This window comes from Sebastes fasciatus, chromosome 2 (genome assembly GCF_043250625.1).
Source record: "Sebastes fasciatus isolate fSebFas1 chromosome 2, fSebFas1.pri, whole genome shotgun sequence".
Lineage (NCBI taxonomy): Eukaryota > Metazoa > Chordata > Actinopteri > Perciformes > Sebastidae > Sebastes > Sebastes fasciatus.
This window is the reverse complement of record NC_133796.1, coordinates 34,739,058-34,757,993: the sequence shown is the minus strand read 5'-3', so window position 1 is coordinate 34,757,993 and position 18,936 is coordinate 34,739,058. Positions and strand designations below refer to the sequence as shown.

The window sequence follows — 18,936 nt, the reverse complement described above, 5'->3', positions numbered from 1 at the left end:
GGAGTTCCTTGAGCGTTATGTGGGACATCTCAAGGACATTCAAAGAAATGTGGATGCATTTTAACTCAAAAGGGAATGGTGCTAAAAACAAACAAGAAATGGTTACTGACTCAGAATGTTGCAGCACTTCATGTTTAATTAATTTGTTTTAAGAAAGCAAGCTAAATGTATGCTGTTACAGGCCTTCAGAGTGTGTATACTGTGTAGCTTACTGAAACGAAAAACGACAGACCAATTTATCGTATCATATTCCTTGTCTCGGGTAAAAGTGAAAAGTTTTCACTGCTGGCATTCAATTTCCAAGGCACTGAAAAATCTGAGGTAAACGCAGCCTGGATTATTCTAAATTAGAAGAAATAATGTCTGAATGGAATATCTTTTACATCATTATCGCAATACTGTGATTTCTGCTTGACTCTTTCTTTAAATGGTACTGATTAGGGATGTCACAATACCAGAAATTTAGTAGTCAATACCAATACCAGTGAAATTCCACAATTCTCGATACCAATTCGATACCAGGGTAAAAACAAACGTAAAACACTAAATCCCATGTACTTCAATATACACTCCTTTATTACCGTTTGCATACTAGTTTTTGTTTGGAAGTTAAATTGGTCATAATTCCCTCTCTATTATCTATTCTATATTGCTGTGAAAACATCTCCTTCAAACAACTGGAATTAGTCAAGTTTCTCGCCAAAAACTACATTTTACAAGATTAGATTAGAAAGAAGGGACGCGTCGATAATGAGTTTACTGTGTCCCAAAGACATTTTCTATCGTCCCGGGGATGACATTAGTCTCGCGCCCTGACGGTACCTACAGTACATGCGGTACTGTCAAAAAATTTTAAATTTCGTGACATCCCTAGTACTGATTATTTTCTGGAGATGATTATTTCTGAGCGAAGTGACGTACAACAGCCAATTCTACCCTCCTGAATACAAAAATAGTAGTTTTTCTGATCAAAAATGTAGCTTGTTCTTCATAAAGAAACGTATTAATCATTATTGTGTTGATTCTGACTTATTAAACACTGAATTGATATGTTGATTGCACATCCATTGGGCTGATTGTAAAAAGAAACATGGGGGTAGTGGTTCAAAATGTTATTCATTATTAATAACAGTTCTATTTTCCTGAAAACTTGCAAATGTTTCTATGCAGAATCTACTTCTGACTCACACTGTGGCATTTCACATAATTTACCACATTGTTTTCACTGGACTACTTAATAAAGTCTCTTGACAGGGGGGATGTGAATTCATAGAATTTCTTGGCAATATCATAAAAATATGCTCAAGGGTATGCAAAGAGATTAAGATTAAGTTTCAATGCTGAAAGCTGAAAGCCATTTGAATTTATCTGCATACTTTCATCCCAGGAATAATTTTCAAGCTGTCGGGACAAAGACGTCAACGCCAAGTCTGTCTAAACATGGAAAGCCCTTGACAAAACAACCCAAACAAATTTCCCTGTGGCGGAAAGCAAATTACACAAGGAACTGAAACGACTTTTCCATGCATGATCATTTGTTTACACACGGGGGGAGTTACATATCAGTGTTTGTGTGAGCCGTGAGCTCCCTCTTTACTCACTGTATTCGTTTCTGGGGAAGAAACCGGCTGATTTGGAGCAAACCCAGTTCACCCCCCTCACCCAACCCCCTTTGTGTCGGCCTTATTAGGGTCACTCATGACAGCTGAGTGAAGCCCACATTACTGAGAGGAATTGGCCTGTAATTTTACCACTCATTTCCTTTCAGTGCCGTCGAACAACAAATGGCAGCCCTCCTTATGCACCAAACTCCACCGCGTACTTGTATAGGATTACTTGAACAAGAGGGCAATGTTAGGGGACAAATTAAGTCAGGAGTAGGTTTGTCTGCTGCATGGGTGACTGCCCCCTCCGACCCTTAAACTCCCCCCTCCTCCCGACTTAACACATTTCATTAGGTTGCAGTGGGGCCAGAATATCAAGTCCTCTGCTGCTGGTGAGGGCCACGGGTTCACTGGCTGACCTCTGCTCTGCTTCAACTCAACAGGAATTCAGTGGGGTTAATGGCATTTTCACTGACTGACCCTTGTCAAAATGCCTTTGTTATCTCTGAAAATGGGGGATCACTTATGTGAAATGATTGGCTGTGACATTATATGACTCTTCTCGCAAATATCAAATCAAAGGTTTCTATTTGTCTTTAAATGTGATTAAAACAAGGCAAGTCTTGATTTAAAAAAAACACTTATGTGAATTACCTGCACTTGCAATTATCACCTCTTGTACAAAGTCACTAATTATTGACAGATTTGACCTTGCATCCTGCTAGAAAACAGCTCTTTTCTCTTCCCCATTTTCTCTGCACTAAAAGCACCACAAAGTTGCATTTAGACACGAAAGTGAGAACAATGAGAAAAATGGTGTCAGTATTCATTACCGAGAGAAGATAAAAGATAGCCGGGTGCTGCCACGAGCAATAACTATAACATTGATAAATGAAGCGTTTGAGCATTCAACTGTCTGAGCATGTTTCCAACAGTCCATTTTAAGAGTGTTACTGCACTCGTGGTGCATAAAATGAAGCCGAGCTTGTCCAGATATGTCAGTGTCAGGATACAAAGTCCTAAAACTGACCTTATCTTAAATCATGGGCTGACAGGAATTTAGGACAAATTGTATGAGTCACTTTCAGCACTGGAGATGCTGGTGATATAGTGGAATGTGGTACTTTAGGTAATGTGTCAATAAGAGCTTAAATTATTGTTCGATTAACTTATTAGTTGATTAACATAAGATTATTTGGCAATGATTGATGATCAATGAGATTTTTCAAGTACAAATGCCAAAAAGTTTTGCCAGTTCCAGCTTCTCAAATGCAAGGATTGCCCTTTTGTCTCATATGAAACTGAATATCTTTGGGTTTTCGACTGTTGGTGGGACGAAACAATCAGTTTCACACCAGCAGTTAGTTTCAGTTGAACATTCTGTTGCTACAGCAACCACTACTCGTAGAGTCCGTGCCACTTTGTCGACTGTGTGACCAAACAAATAGCCTACTTTATCTACTTCCAAAATGCTCTTGTTGTTATCTGTAGGTAATCTACTGCTAATAGCTGTTTTGTGGTTGTTGATATGTATTTGTTAGTTTAGTTTTTCTAGGCATCAGTTTACTGCAAACTAAGCTAGCCTTTATACTAGCTGTCTGTGGCTAATACAGTATGTAGTTAATTCAAGTGATTGTTAATTACTGTTATCCACAATCTAATTTGTCCCGCCACAGTTTAATAATTTTCCAACCAGATTGATATTAAGCCAAACATCGGACCGGAACGCTATACCGAAATTTACCACTAGGCATCGCACATGACTAAGGAGCGGCTTGTCACTAAAATGAGAATAGCTGGTCCACCTTAAAGGCTCTGACACACCAAGCTGACGGTCGGCCGTCTGCTGGCTTCATTTTTGCGGTGTGTCCCGCATCGTCGGCTTTAGTTGGCCCGTGTCGTAGTTTTTTCGGGCGATTCAGCATGTTGAATTAGTGGCGGAGCCAGTCGGTGAGAGAAATCACTCTGATTGGCTGTTCGGCTTAAGCGAATCAGTGCACAAGAGGAGAAACGAACTTGAGGAAAGCAAGCAAACGAGTTAAGTCAAGAGGAAAAACACAGAAGGCTCCTCATTTTTCATCTTCATCTGATCATTCCAATACACAGATATTTTCACAACGACACGGCCATCTGGAATGAAGCTAAATTTAGCTGTAGTCTTTGCGGTGTGTTCAAGTGCAACTTGTCAGCCAAGACAAAGGCAACGTGAGGCGACGCAACACTCGGCCTTCATTGCTTCATTCTCCTAGCTTCTTCAAACTTCACTTTAATGAGCAGGTGACAAGCAAGACACTGGCTTGAGTCTTGATGAGTTGTAGCATTTATTCACCAACAAAAAGCCTAAACTGTACACACATTGCACTGTTTCGTAATCCCTATCATGAATTTATTGTTTTTATAGTTTCACATACGCATTACTCTTTCAATAAAGACTTCAAAGGCCAACTGTTGTCTTGAGCCTTTATTGGGAGAGTGTTTAACTTGCTGCACCTACACGCATAGTGAGGACAGAAAACGGAAACTGCGATTGTCGTTTTTCTTTATTTTCTGACAAATGATGATCAATTAACCTAGAAAATAATTGGCAGATGAACGGGTAGTAAAAATATGTTTTGTTAGTTGCAGCCTTACTACAACGTATAGCACTTTTCAAAACAAAAGTAATATAAAGAAAAATAAATAAAACACCGATACACATACCATAAAAAGTTTGCATCTTAGCAATAAAGTAAAGGTTTACCAGTGACCAGGAAATAAACAACGGTATGGTTGATGGTTTTATTTTGAATTTTAGAGCATTCAAGGGAGCCCTATCTGAAACGTTCAGGCTGCATTCCGGTTCATGAGAGGTAAAAGTGCGAAGTCACTCTCGCTGACAAGAATAACAGCCTGTGAGAAGGTCAATTCTCTCAAACCACTGAGAGGCAAAGGAAGGGAGCATTAGTATGCTGTCCACACCGTCGCAGCATTATCAGCCGCATGCAGCAATTCTCCCTCTACAAAAAAGAAATCGGTACATGTTTACTCTCAGTGGGAGTAGACCGCAAAACAGCAGCCACGCATGTTAACATCTCAACCAACTTTACATGTTTGTTTTTTTTACTGTAAAATTTAAATAATTTGTAGTGAGGCAAAGAGCAGTTTCCTTAAATGTCATCTGGGTAGATCTATAATCCCTCTGTCAAAACAAACCCTCTGGTGTTTTTCCTTAAAGGAGATGGGGCTCAGATTAAGAGACAGGTCTGCCAAAGGCGCATTACTCAAACTCTCGTTGACGTGTATATAGCAAACATGATATCTTATGACAACCGCTGGCAAAGCCTACAATTCCTCAAGGCATATGATTTACGTTTCAGGACCATTTAAGTGCTTGAAAAAATGCGGTTGTCGGCCAATATGAATAGGAACCGAGTCTCTCTTAAGAGATTTGGGTTCGCTGAGGCGCCATCTTGGTAACACCACCCGGGGACTACATTTGTGACTAACAAGACAAGTCTCCTCTCTCAAAGAATGTGAGTTATCTATATCTTAACCCCGTACCATTCCACACTCTTTTTTTAGAGGGGTAGAGATGGGGGACTGGGGATGTTCAGAGGTACATAAAAAGTCAACAGTAGATGTCACATAGAAGTGGTGCACATCATCTGAAAACTGGGAACCTGAAGATTGAGATGCAGCTCAGCACTGTGTGTTGTTCTAGTCATTAATAAGAAATACAAATTAATTAATAAATGAATTAATCAATTAAACTAAATTGTGAAAGTTTATAAGAGCCTAGAACATGATGATGGAAGTATATAATGGCCATTTCCCATGCTCTATTATGTTTCATAAATTGTTGCAGCAATTTTTGGGTTGATACCATGTGTTACAAAGATTTGGTGCTAAATTTAACCATTTTTTACCACTTGAGAATTGATAAAAATGATCAATAATCCCTACAAAATACAACATTAAGACACCAAGACCTTGAAGAACACCATAGGAAAAGCCATGCTGTGATTTGGTATCAAAAACTTTTGACATTTGGAGATTTCTGCAAGAATTGCATATTTTTTTCAAGTTGCAAGCACTTCGGTTCTGGAAACTGCGCAGAAACCCCATTATTGTCAATCTACCTCAGAAAGCCATCCATCCTCTGAATGCTCTAGGTCTCTAGTTTGTGGTTATAACGTTTCATGAGGCTGTGATTATCCTAGAGGTCACCACATTCATTGTCACTGTCATTTTATACAGTGAGGTCAAGTTTCAAAAAATGGTCTCACTACAATGAAACGGCTACTATGGGGACTAACATCATCACACATGAACACAGCTGGATTCATTGGATCCACAAAAGTCTCAGTTTTACAGTGACACCCAATTTATGTAATTCCAAGACTGTTTAGGGACCCCAGTATGCTGAAATATTCAAACATATGATCTTAGCATAGGCGAAAAGAACATTACAAAAATGGCATGTCTGTAAAGAGGATAATCGTGGGTACCCATAGAACCCATTTTCATTCACATATCTTGAGGTCAGAGGTCAAGGGACCCCTTTGAAAATCGCCATGCCAGTCTTTTCCTCGCCGAAAAGCTAGTATGACATGGTTGGTACCAATGGATTCCTTAGGTTTTCTAGTTTCACATGATACCAGTATCTTCACTCTGGCTTGAAAACTGAGCCCGCAACAACCTCTGAAAGACAGAATAGTGGCCAGGAGTTTTAAGGGGTTAAGTTGCTTGCCGTGTATTATCTCAACTACATATTTAGGTCAATTCTTTACAAAATAGGAGTGTTCATTTATCCCCCCTGGAAATTGGCCACTTCCACTCTTGCATAGTGATGAGGGTGAAGACTGGCTCGGTAGGTTGGAAAGCAAACACGGCTAAACAACTGGCAAATGAAAATCTACAGAGTGTGGGCTGGACAAAGAAAGAGGCGTATCACTTTTGTTCCTTTCTTTTCAGCATGTCCTCTACTGTTAACAGAAGTTTCTGATTGATTTCTCACTCCGTCTTCTTCTTCTTCTTCTTGCTCGTTGGCCTGGCAGAGGGGCTACAGGCTTCCTGAGAATGCTCACTCTCATTTCAAGGACAGTTTCTATAGCGAGTTCACAGAGAGCAGCCACCGCTCGCCTTTGTGAAAACATTTCAATGAGGCCACTGACAGGTGGTCTTCAAAAGAGCAAGGAGGCATAGCTGGCAAGTGAGCTACAGAGCCAAGTGCTCTTTTCATACAATATTCCCCTTCTCAACTCCCTGACAGGGTCGGAGCGAAAAGAAAACCCCACATCTCGCAAATGTTTATACAGGAATATCCGTTTCACACTGACCTCTGTTCCATTCAGACGCCAAACCGCTTTTAACTCCTGTGCTAAAGCCAATGTTACAATGATGTAATGTGTGTTGCATAAATAATCCATGAGACAAACATTTAGCACAAACAGCCTGTATTATTTTTCTATTAGGGAGCTTAAGAAGCTGTGGGACCTGCTTGGGGAATAGCCTGCTGTGTACTGGAGGGTCGGGGTGTGTGAGGCAGTGGGGTGGGGGTGGGAGGGTAGGGGGGGCGTACTGGCATGGAGCTGCAGTGTTTGGCCAAAGGGGCCCCCTCTGTGTTCCCTCTGCCCCGGAGCAGGAGCCAAGGCGTTCTGGGCTGCGTTTCAAGAGCAATAAACTTCTCCAGCATTTTAGAGATGACATTTGGAGGTATCAGCATGCTAAGCCTGGGAGGGGTTGGCCCATCGCTCTGCCGACGCGACCCTGGGAGCTGCCACTGCCTCGTCTGCGCTGAGGGGATTTGTGTCAGTGCCGGGCCTTAAAATACCACGGCTCTGCCACCCCCCCTTCCTTCCTCCTGTCTACGCTTCACTCGCCCCCAGACTGACTGAATGACACAGGCTCACTTTCCCTCACCTCATATTATCCATTTATTATCCTACACAGGACTAAACACATCAAATTTTATGTGTTTTTGAAGTGTTATTTTGTTCATTCAGTTCATTCAGTCTAGCCATTATCCAGATTCAGATGAAAGGGCTGCTACATCTGTGCTCAGATTACTAGGGGATACGTTTTTTTCATGCCAGAATCAATATATTTGCTTCATTTGAGTCTATGCGGAGGTAGAAGGAAGTTTCTGCTTTAATTGTTGTAGTCTGAGTTACGCGACGTCGTATCCGTTCTGCATCTGTCACCAAAACAAACCAGAGCCGGCCGCTGTGAGCCAAAAATGAGAAAGTAGAAAACAGCGGCGGGTCCGTGTGGACATGACCTGCACCCTCACATTTGAAATCCAAAGTGGTAAACACTACACATCCAGTAAAGTATGGAAACACTTTGGGTTTCACACATTGCCAGGAAAAGCAGAGCTAGACATCATGGCTAAAGCTGCATGCTAACTCTGTTATGGACAGGAAACGTTATCGTATTGCGGTAACGTGCGTTCAAGCCGGCCGTCACTCTCATCTCCGTGGTCAAATCGGCCGAAGCTACAACTGTAGAGCACCCATATACTGACATTTATGTTAAATACAGTCAAATGGCCTCGATGGAGCTGACCGTGGATGTATGACGGTGGAGCTGACGGGAGAGCTAGCGACAGACTTGGCCAAGTTAGTGGAAGTATACACGTGTGACTACGTCTGGTTTTCAAAATAAGGTGTTAACAAAAGGAACGTATGTATGTATGTATGTAAATAAGATTAATTGGATTATATTCACTAGAAGTATAAAACAATACCCCTAATTTGTGAGGAAAATGTCTATTATTTGATTTCTGGAATTTGTTTTTATAAATAATGCCTGACCATGACTGATATATTTGACTTCAGGACCTCTCTGACTACATACATGCTGAAAATCAAACATTTATACTGTATTAATTTAAGATATTTTCCAAAGTAAAAGTCCCTGGAAGTGTATGATTCAACTTTTTCCCATGGTCTAGTGTTAAAAAAGTTAACAAAAATTGCAATAAATCGCAATACTTGTAGCAATACTTAAAAAATCGCAATACATGTTGAATCGGCACCAGAGTATTGTGACGGTATCGAATTGGGAGATGGGTGTATCATCCCAGCTCTACAAATTACACAGGATGAAAAATTTGTTCGGCCTCATCAGACAACATTCTTGTCAGCTCTGACCGAGGGTGCGGCTCCTGTGATCGCATTTTTGTTAGGTGTCGCCTGCTTCCTCTTCATCTGTTTCTTTCTCTGGCACTCGGTGAGCCGGGTGAGGCTCAGACAATTACTGGGAGCCTGTTGTTCATTTACTCCAACAAGGCCGAAAGGCGGAGGTGATGAAGCAGCTGTTGGTTGGCATGCTAAATGAAACGAGCGCACACACGGTGCATGCCTAAACAGCTCTGTATGAGACTTGTCATGCAGAGAAGTGGGGGGACTGCTCAACTTCACTGCTAATCAGGATGCCTCCGCTATGTCTTTGGGGCCTCTGTTTGTTGCTCTTCCCTGGTACTCTGCCTGGATTTGCTTGATTTCCTCATTTGGTTCTCATTTGCTCAGTTGCACCACAATGAGAGAAGTCTGCTTTCATAGGTCTCTTAGGGAGAAACGGCAGAATGGCAGTGCAGTTTGAAGCAAGCAGCATCTGGGTCTCTTTCATTTTAAAACTAGCCGGTGGGTTGTTAGAGGCTCGTACCATTAAAATGATGTAGAATGAACACACATCTTTGTGTTGTTTAATGTAGTGTGCAAAATGTAATACAATGGAGGCTATTGAGAAATGCCTCCTTAGAAACTCCGTACAGATTCAGTCTTATATTTTAAGAGCACCGACTACACTGACGGCTGTTTATGATATGATAGAAACTGACTATTACATATCTGGTAAAGATTCGGGAACAGCACGCATTTCAGCTACGACAGATTTATGGAGACACAAAAAACTGCAGCTGATTTTGTCAGCAATGAACAAGCCGTTGTGTCTTCAAACAAGAAGCCACTTGGGAACATGGTGTTCATCTTCAGGGGTTTTCCAGGCTCAGAATGGGCCTTTGGGGGGTGACTACGCACGACAGCATGATCGGCCCGCGTGCAGTAAAGGCAATGAGTCTGTGTCATTGGTGGAAGGATATTTTACAGTTTAACAACACACTTGTCCAAAATAACATCAGTGCACTTAAACAGTAAAGTTCACTGGGGATTAAGTAATTATAAATAACTATAACTGGCCAGCCATCAAAAGTCTGGTGCTAAAGGAAAGAAGAGAAGAACGAAAAAGAGAACATGAGCGACCATTTCCTGACCTCATGTCACTAGGGGCATTCGTCGTAGCTTCTTTACATAGTTTGACCTCAGCAAGACGGCCGCATGGACACTCCTCCCGAACACAGGCAGCGATTCTGCTCTGTAGCCGTTTTTGAATGGTGTGGAGCGGTGATCCAGAGTGTTAATTCCCCTTGTGGCAAAACAGTATGTTGATGGAAGTCAGGCATAAGTTATCAGAGTGCAGTCGGCACGAGCAAGACACACGGCGGGCCTGAATGACCGCACTGACAAACTAGCTCACTAACACAGGAAAAAAATGTGATAAGCACGAGTGACATGCCGGCTAACAGCGACAGGATTATATTAAAGTTATATTGAAAAAGGGAAAATGATGGAGTCATTGTTTATTAACTTTCCAGCAATTTATTTCACAACACGAACTAGTTGGTAATTTACCGCAAAGACACCACTGACTCTGCAACACCGTCTGCTCAGTTGAGATGATTGTATTGTAGCGATAGGGACGGCCCACATTTCCCATCATGCCTGCTAGGGGTTGGAATTACCAAAGGCCCCCACGATACAATATTTATCACGATACTTGAGTCACGATATGATCTGCAATATGCTGAGTATTGCGATAAGATATAATGCGATTTATTACCTTTTTTCAACTGCAAATTATGCAGTTTGTCAACATCTGTTTTATCAATAAGATACAGTTTTTTACTCTGTTCATCTCAGAGTCATGCCATGTTTTCCTCGGCAAAATCCAGCGTAACGTTGGAGCGTTATTGCCGACAAGCTAACATGACATGGTTGGTACAAATTAATTCCTTAGGTTTTCTAGTTTCACATACCATCTTCCCTCTAGCTTTAAGACCCGTTACAATCTACAACAGTTAATACTTTATATAATAAAAGATCGATACTTGACGTCCGTGTATCTACACACCACACAAAATATTGCGATACTACGCTGTGTTGATTTTTTCACCCACCCCTAAATGCCTGCCTAGCCCTAAGTATTGGACTGAGTAGTTTGTTCCAAAAAGCAAATGTTTGTTTGTTTGTTTAACTTTGTATTAGTGTTTGTAATGCAATGTGTCTGTTCAGAACATGGTGGTTTATGTTGGTAATTGTCATTTTTGTTCTGGTAACCATTAGTGAGGTGGCTGTTGCATTTCTTAAAACACATTCGGAGAGGATTTAAATTGCTATTTTTATTCTCAGTTCTTTTCATTTTTCATGCTGGTGAATTTTCTTTGGCGCTGGCTAAAACCTCTTTGGAGGGCGCCAAAAATGTCTCTGTGCAGGAAAAACCCTGATCTCAACACGGAAAAAAACACATACCAGACAACTGAGAGCCACTTCATAGTTGCAATCTTCAAATATATCTCTTCATCCTTTATCACATGATTTTCTACCCTGACTGCGTCTACCTGATAGAGGTTTTGTCTGAGATATAAAAAAACAGGCTTCAAAGAGAGGGAAGTGGGTTAGCTTCTGGAAACCCTACTCATCTCAACAGCTCTGATGGCTGTAACAACCTGTGCGCTACACCTGCACAGTGCCCCCCCCCCTCTCTCCCTTCAACATATAACCCCCCCCTACCTCCCCTCTCCACCACACCACTTTAAAACCACTCAAAAGCTCCCACCAGCCTCCACCCCACTGAGCCAGATAGAGTAGAATCAGAAGAAAACACAGCCCCATCAGGCCAAACCACTACCTCTTTCAGCCAAAATAGCAGCTTTGAGAGAGCGAGTGCAGGCAAAGGACAGACTTGGACGGGGAAAAGGGAAGGGGGCAGGGCGAGGGGGAGGGTCAATCACTCCGTGGGAGGCAGAGAATGAGGGAGCACAAACATAGTACTGGTGTTGGCTCTGAGCCATGTTTGTGTCACTAACAGAAGTAGCCTTGTCTATCTCCCCCCACCCCCTGCCCCAACCCCCTGCCTTGCACTCGCTCTCTCCCAGTTTGCTTGGAAACAGAGTCAAGGGGTGACTGGCTGGATGCTTGGTAACAGAAAAAAGGGTTGCAATAGAGAGGAGAACAGGGGTGAATCTGACACAGCCCAGGGCTGGAGCAAAAATCAAAAAAGAGGGAGAGAGAGAGAGAGAGGGGGGGAAAAAGCCACTCAATAGCGGGGACTGTGCTTTGGGAATGTTGATGAGGCAGGGACCTTTTTCTGTTCGGTTCCTCCGAGTGAACCAACAAGCAGCACTGTGGATGTGTGGGCGATTTGTACTCAGCATGCCCGCAGAGCGACTGAGCTCGAGCTGCTTTGAAGATTAGGTGTTTGCATTATTTCACATGCACGACAGAAGAAGAAAAAGCGGGCAGTTTTTCAGACCCAGCAGAACCCGATAGCGCTAGCGATACATCTTAAAATTAAATGAGCTGAATGTGGTTTCGATCAAAGGGAGGAAAACTGTCTAAGATTTCACTCGGACTGCACTGCAGGAGAGGAGCCAACTGTATTCCCAAATGGCAGCCTTGCAGAAAAAAAAAAAAAAGTGCTTTGTGTTATGAGGTATGTTGTTGCTGAGAGCAGATATCTCTGTGCAACAAACTCCCGTCTGCGTACTCCCGAGCAAAAAACAAATCAAGGCCACCTAAGAACTGCCTGCCAACTACTATTCTTGTTGGCAATACTATGCAGCATGTGGGCTGTTAAAGCACGCATTAGTAGCACCACCAGCTCCTGAGGCAGTCAGGGCATATCCAATTACATTTAAGCAGGCAAAATATGCAGGATAATGACAGCAAGATGATTATTTCTTAAACGACAGAGGCTTCACTACAGTCTTGAAAAACCAATACTTCTTTGATGTCCTCATGCAACCACACTGGCTACGTAAATAAAAGCATAAAACAAACTATCCCATATATGTGAAGCTTATTCTCATTTGTTTCACAGGGACGAGACAGCACATTAAACCTCTCCACTTACCGTCTTCAGTTTCCTGCCACACAATGCCTTCGAGATTGACACTTGTACCGGGCTCGCAGGGCCCCAGGCACTCGGGCTCGGTAGCCAGGGCCACATCGGATGTGTTCACGGCCACCGAGCGTGTGCGCACCATTATCTGCTCACACGGCGAGGAAATCTCACTGTTGCCTACTGTGGCCAGGAGGTGGAGGGGGGGAGGAGCTGGCGTGGAGACAGGAGATTCCATCTGTGAAGAAAGAAGTGGGGGGTTGAGACACTTCAGAACCACTGTACAAACACATAAAGAGCAGATGTGACGATACAGCCAGTGGATGCCACAATGAGGGGATGTTAAAGATCTGAGTGAATGGAAGTCAGCCTGGGATGCCAGTCGCCTATTGAAAGCAATCTTAAAGAGGAACTATTATGCTTTTGTGTTTTTTTCCCTTTCCTTTAGTGTTGTATAGTGTTTTGTGCATGTAAAAGGCCCACTGCTCCCACCGTCGTTTTGCTTTTTTAAATAGAAATAAATCCCATTTATTTCATTTTGGTGTATCAGCGGCGTGTTATCAATACATAGTCGGATGACGGACGCTACAATGTGAAAGTGAAAGTGTCTGCTCCGTACGGAGTCTCAGCTCAGAGTAGCAGGAGTCAGATTTCGCACACACGAGATGAGAGAGAGTTGACAGACAAGACGATGGTGGAGGATTTGGTGTCAAAGCGAAAAGCAAAATCGTCTATTTGGCAATACTTCGGATTTAAACCCAATGCTATACGGAAACCATTACGTTCATGAGGCAATCGCTGTGCAGAGGACGGAGCGGTCACAGCCGGTGTGTGTGGCGCAGTGGCGCCGGGTGGAAACCTGCAGCCCTGCAGGTCATCCGATGTTAAAGAAGTAAGCGCTCTACAGATATTGACCATCATCTTTTCTTGTAAAATGTCCGGTGTAATCGGTAACACCGGTGTTGTCACAAGATTATAAACCGGTGGGAAAATTCCCTCAACGCCACATCCCTACTCCTGATCTGCCTGAAACGCCTTGATTGAAGTCCCGCCTTTTCTTCCGTAACATGGTGATGTCACCGAGTAACACATTTTGTCTTGCAGTTAGTTTGGCACGCCCTCAAGCAAAGGTAGTTCGAACGGAGCTGGAGTAGAGTCTGAAGAGTTTGGAAACACAGAGCATTTCAGACAGAGGGTGGAAAGAGGTGCTGCAGCACAGCCGGTATGAGAAAAGTAAAGTGTTTTTAAAGCATGTAAACGTGCTCTAGTAGAAACCCCAAGTACAAGTATGCAGTTGAAAATAGACATAATAGGTCCCCTTTAATCAGCGAAAGAGTGCAGTAGCACTTAGTGTTGTAATATACTTCTGTGTCTTTCCTCAACCTTAGAGGTGATTAGCAGGCAGGGAAGGCAGGGAGGGACATGTGAACTGCTTTGACTGCCTTTGTGGAAGGACAGAATTAGTTATGCAGGATTGCTCAAACAATCCCTCCCCCAGCTTTCCTCCCTCGCACACCGCCGAGCGAGATCCGTGACACCAAATCATCTCACAGGCTGATCACTCATTAATTCCCCCAACTAAAGAGCCAGTTGTGGCAAGGGAGCAGGCTGGCGAGGGTCAGTAATTGATTCCACCTGTTCTGACACACTGTGACAGCCAGGAAGAGACAGTGGGCCGACGTGGAAAGGACAGGACGGGAGGGAGAGGATGAGAGCAACTGAGGGGAAGCACACAAGAGACGACTGGAGGTAGAAAAGTGTGTAGGCGGAAAAGAGACAGCAAGAGGAAGACTAATGGTGATTTAAGGGCCACGGTGACACCAGGCTTAGTGCTCTTCATTCAAGGCAGTCGACATTAAAGCGCTCCAAATCATTAGCACTGAACTGCAGGAGGAATGCCATGCTGCAGCCAACACCACATTTATTAATTGGGCAGAAACCACTCAGTACTCAGGAATACGCCGCCAATGCAGGATCCAATTAGACTTAGAAGACAAAATAACAATTGACACATTGGATTATAAGCCTGTACGCCCTTTAAATAATTGTTTTAATTTACTTAATCTACCAAACTGAGTGTGATGTGGAGAACTAAAACTACTTATCACAGCATATATCAAAGAGACCGTTTAATTCCGATCCACATAAAGTGCTGCAGGGATGACGTATTTTTGTAGGCCAACCAGGAAGTTAGCATCGCACTGGGTTCCCTTAACAAAAAGCCAATGGGATTTTTTCCATTGGGTTTTGGATTATAGCAGAAAATTAACTCTGTCGCAAACAAACGTTTATGATACGGACACATTTTGTTCTGTAAAATAATCTTCACAAATTTTTGAAGCGTGAATACAATCGCCAGAAGTAAAAAGCTAACGTTAGGCTATAAACGAACTACACCACGGTCGCATGAACTCGAGTATACACGACGAGGCTGTAAAGGCGGATGAGTCGGCGTGATGACATCTTCTAGTCTCATTTTGTGACTTTTTAGTAACCGCATTTTTTGGGAAGTGGGATATTTACTGACGTATTTTTGTTGTAGAACAAAACGTTAAAATATCTTCAGCTTGTCAACAGACCTTATTTCAGGCATCTAACTAAAAACCCATTCAAAAAAACATTGACTTCCAGACGACGGAACCGGAAGTGCTAAAATGCTAACTCATTTCTAGGTATTGGACTCATTCCTGTAGCACTCTATAGGGATGAAAATGTTGGTACAACTTGATAATCCCTTGAGGATGTATCCCAGTGACTTTGATGATCCCCCGACTTTTCCTCTAGCGCCACCAGCAGGTCAAATTTTTAAGTTATCTTGAGAAATATCTCAGCATTTACTAGGTGGACTAGCATAACATTTTTCCCAGAAGATGAATCATAATTTTGATTTGTCCAGTTATTGACCAAATACCTGCAAAACGAATGACATTTAGCTTCATTTGTACTTGGTATAAAGCTGCATTTACTTGTCACTCCCGGGACAAATGACTGCAGTATTCACGGGTATTTATCGGCTCCAGCTCTGATCACCAACTCTGGTTTAACAGTTTGAAAGAGAGACTGAATAAGTAACAGATATTACAACCACAAAATTTTTACTGTTTATTAACCCTGCTTACGGTGTCGGCAGGCACATCCATGACATTGAATGTGACACAGCAGGAATAAAAAAACAGGAAGGCCAGGGCAACGGCATACTCGCAATGGGAAAGGAGTCTATCTCCTATTTTTAGCATGTTTTCCCAGGTTTAAAAAAACTGCATATACGTGCTAATCCTGGTGGGAAAAGGGTATTAGAAGTATATTTTTTCTGCTTTTCGCAAGGCATAAAAATAAAATAAATAAAATTGACATTCATCCAGTGTTTTGGAGTTTCATAATGATTGCAATCTTGCAAAGACTGAGTCACACTTTGGAAGTCTAGCAAAGGCTTGCTATAATAACCTACCAAATAAAAGCATAAACTGTGCAAGGAAGATGGATAAGAAAGATTAGCATTTAAATCTGACTTTTTTAATACTGTTGTGTCTCCATTTGAGATGCACTTTTAGAATATTATATGATTCTGAATCCATGGTGGATTTGTGCTGGTGGTGATTTCTCATGGTGAACAACACTTTTTGATGCATTTTTAATTAATTTGATTAATTGAGATTAATAATGGATCATGATTTATAAAACTAGTTATTTGAAAGCAATACCGCCATGAATTATGCTGTGTGAGACATTTCAGATCAATCTCTGCATGAGGAATCTGAATCAGTGATGAACCGAGTGCTTTGAAAACCAAACATTAGTCCCTGATGAAATTTAATATTAGCTCAAGACTTGTCATCAGAGAAGCTTCATATTTCATGGTTTACAGAAATGAGCGTGGATAGCCCATTTCTCCCGGTGCTCAGAGGAAGAACAAATTAATGTGTGCAGAGAGCGACAGAGAGTGAGGCCTAACGACATCGTAATCACCGCGTGTCAGTTTCTGATGCATGATGTGGCCAAGCTGCAGGCCGGCTGACTGAATGAGACAGGACAGGTAATCAGCCGAGCTGTCACCACATACTGTTCCTGGGCCTCATGGAGACACAGAGAGCCGCAGACATGACCACACAATGAACCGCCCTTCAGAGTGACAGCCAACGGTGAAAGGTGCAAACACGTCCATGCACAGCCTCCTCTAAATTGACTCAACTTAAGCGACTTAATAATGGCCTGGAAATAGCTGTTCCTAAATGAAATTAGGTTAAGTAGTAAACTCATATTATTAGATTCACCTTATCAATTTCCTTCTTTCTTTTGGCTGGTAGTGGGCCGTGCTTATCAATAAACTCAGAGGCCCAGGTGTATAAAGTGCTCATGTCGAGGGTTGTTGACTTTGTTGATCTACTGTTGGGAGAGAGCCTACATCTGTTTGTCCACTTATCTTTAGCCGAACATTGTGAAAGCCGACGACCTCCAGATTTCCACCACAAATAAAGCTTGCACAAGAATGTCTTTGCCACTTAGCCACTGACTGTGTATCGGCGAGAATCTGGCGATACAATACATATCGTGATACAGGGGTTATGAGTCAATATATTGTGATACTGTAAGCAAATCAATATATTTTTTTTTTTATCTAATTTTAGGAAAACTGCCATAGTATAAAAAACACACCACCATATGCATAAAATCTGAGTTAAACAAATTCAATAGTATTTTTGAGAATTAACAAAATATCACAAAACATAATATCGCGATACTCAAGCGTATCAATATTTTCTTACACCCCTAATGCCGACTCAAGTTTAGGCCCAAACAAGCCCTTGCCAGCCAGCCTTCAGTTTCTTTCCTTTAGCCATTATTATTTTCTTTCACTGACATGTGCACATTCTTTATATTAGCGTAGCCCAGACTAGGGCTGCAACTAACTAATATTTTCATTGCCGATTAATCTGCATGACATTTTCTTGATTAATCGTTTGGTCTATAAATTGTAAGAAAATAGTGAAAAATGTAGGGCTGTCCTTGACCAAAGAACATTCATACGATTTTGTTGGCCAATCAATTAGTTGATTTAATGGACAGATCTGTAAAACTGAGTTTCTCCACACAAAAAAAAAATCACACAAAGGCACCACTTTAAATCTTGTGTGTACCAGAGATGTGCTCTTAAGTGTCTTAGAAATAAGTCATTCAGCATGAAAAAAGCATAAAAGAGCATAAAAAAATGACTAATCAACTAAAGTAATCTTAGTCTAAGACTAGAATGACAGATTAGTCGACTAATTGACTAAGAGGGGGAAGCCCTAGAAAAATGGCTAATGTCTTGTTTTGTACAACCAACGGTCCAATACTCCAATATATTCGGTTTACAATGACAAAATACATTGGAGAAGCTGAATACAATGTTTGGCATTTTTGCTTAAAAATAGTCAAAATTTAAATGATCAAAATAGCTGCAGATTATTTTTGTCCATCGACTACTCGATTCATCGACTAATTGTTTCAGCTCCAGCCTAGACACTATAAAAAACCTGATTGACAGTCATTCTTATAACAAAATGCATTTCTGATGACCAGGCAATGAGTTATAAAAACCCCAATTTAAAATGACGGGAGGCTAATACTTGGATGAATAAAAGAAAAGAAGAGGACAAGAGTGAACTTCAAGGATTCACCTGATTTCCAAGTAAAGCCTTCGTATAAGAAGCCTTTTAACTCTCCACTTATTTGTTTTAAAAACACTGAATGCTGGTGATTCTCAGAGGAATTACATCCTGTATTCCAGAGGTTAATAATGTCTACGAATCAAATCATCTTGCTGAATTTCACAGCCCTATTTTACAATTTCAAATTGAGCATAACCTTTACTGGATGAGCTTAGTTTTTTCCACTTAAATCCTGCTACCAAGCCAAAAAGACAGGAGAATTATCATTAAGTGACAAGCCAGTCTAATACCACTACACAATAAAAGAACCATTCACTCTGTAATGGTACAAATTAATTAGAATAGGATCACAACGACCACGGGACCAGTTTACAATGTGCATGAACAGTGGTGCTTTATTTCCAAGTTCCATCAATGGACGAGTGAACAAAAGGACTTTCACTCTGGGGCTGCAGAATGTAAACCCACACAGTGAAATGTCTGACGTCTTGTCCGGGGTTTTTCGAAAAACCACATGCAACTGA

General features: G+C 41.8%; 1 protein-coding gene across 3 annotated transcripts in view; it reads right to left on the bottom strand.

Moving 5' to 3' along the window:
- Positions 1-18,936, bottom strand: part of znf609b (zinc finger protein 609b) — a 102,624-nt gene that overhangs the window by 20,057 nt on the left and 63,631 nt on the right. For all 3 annotated transcript variants that reach the window (XM_074621922.1, XM_074621932.1, XM_074621916.1), the window contains exon 3: positions 12,777-13,002. In XM_074621922.1, the coding sequence (XP_074478023.1) occupies positions 12,777-13,002 (226 nt within the window). The remainder of the gene's footprint in view (positions 1-12,776; positions 13,003-18,936) is intronic.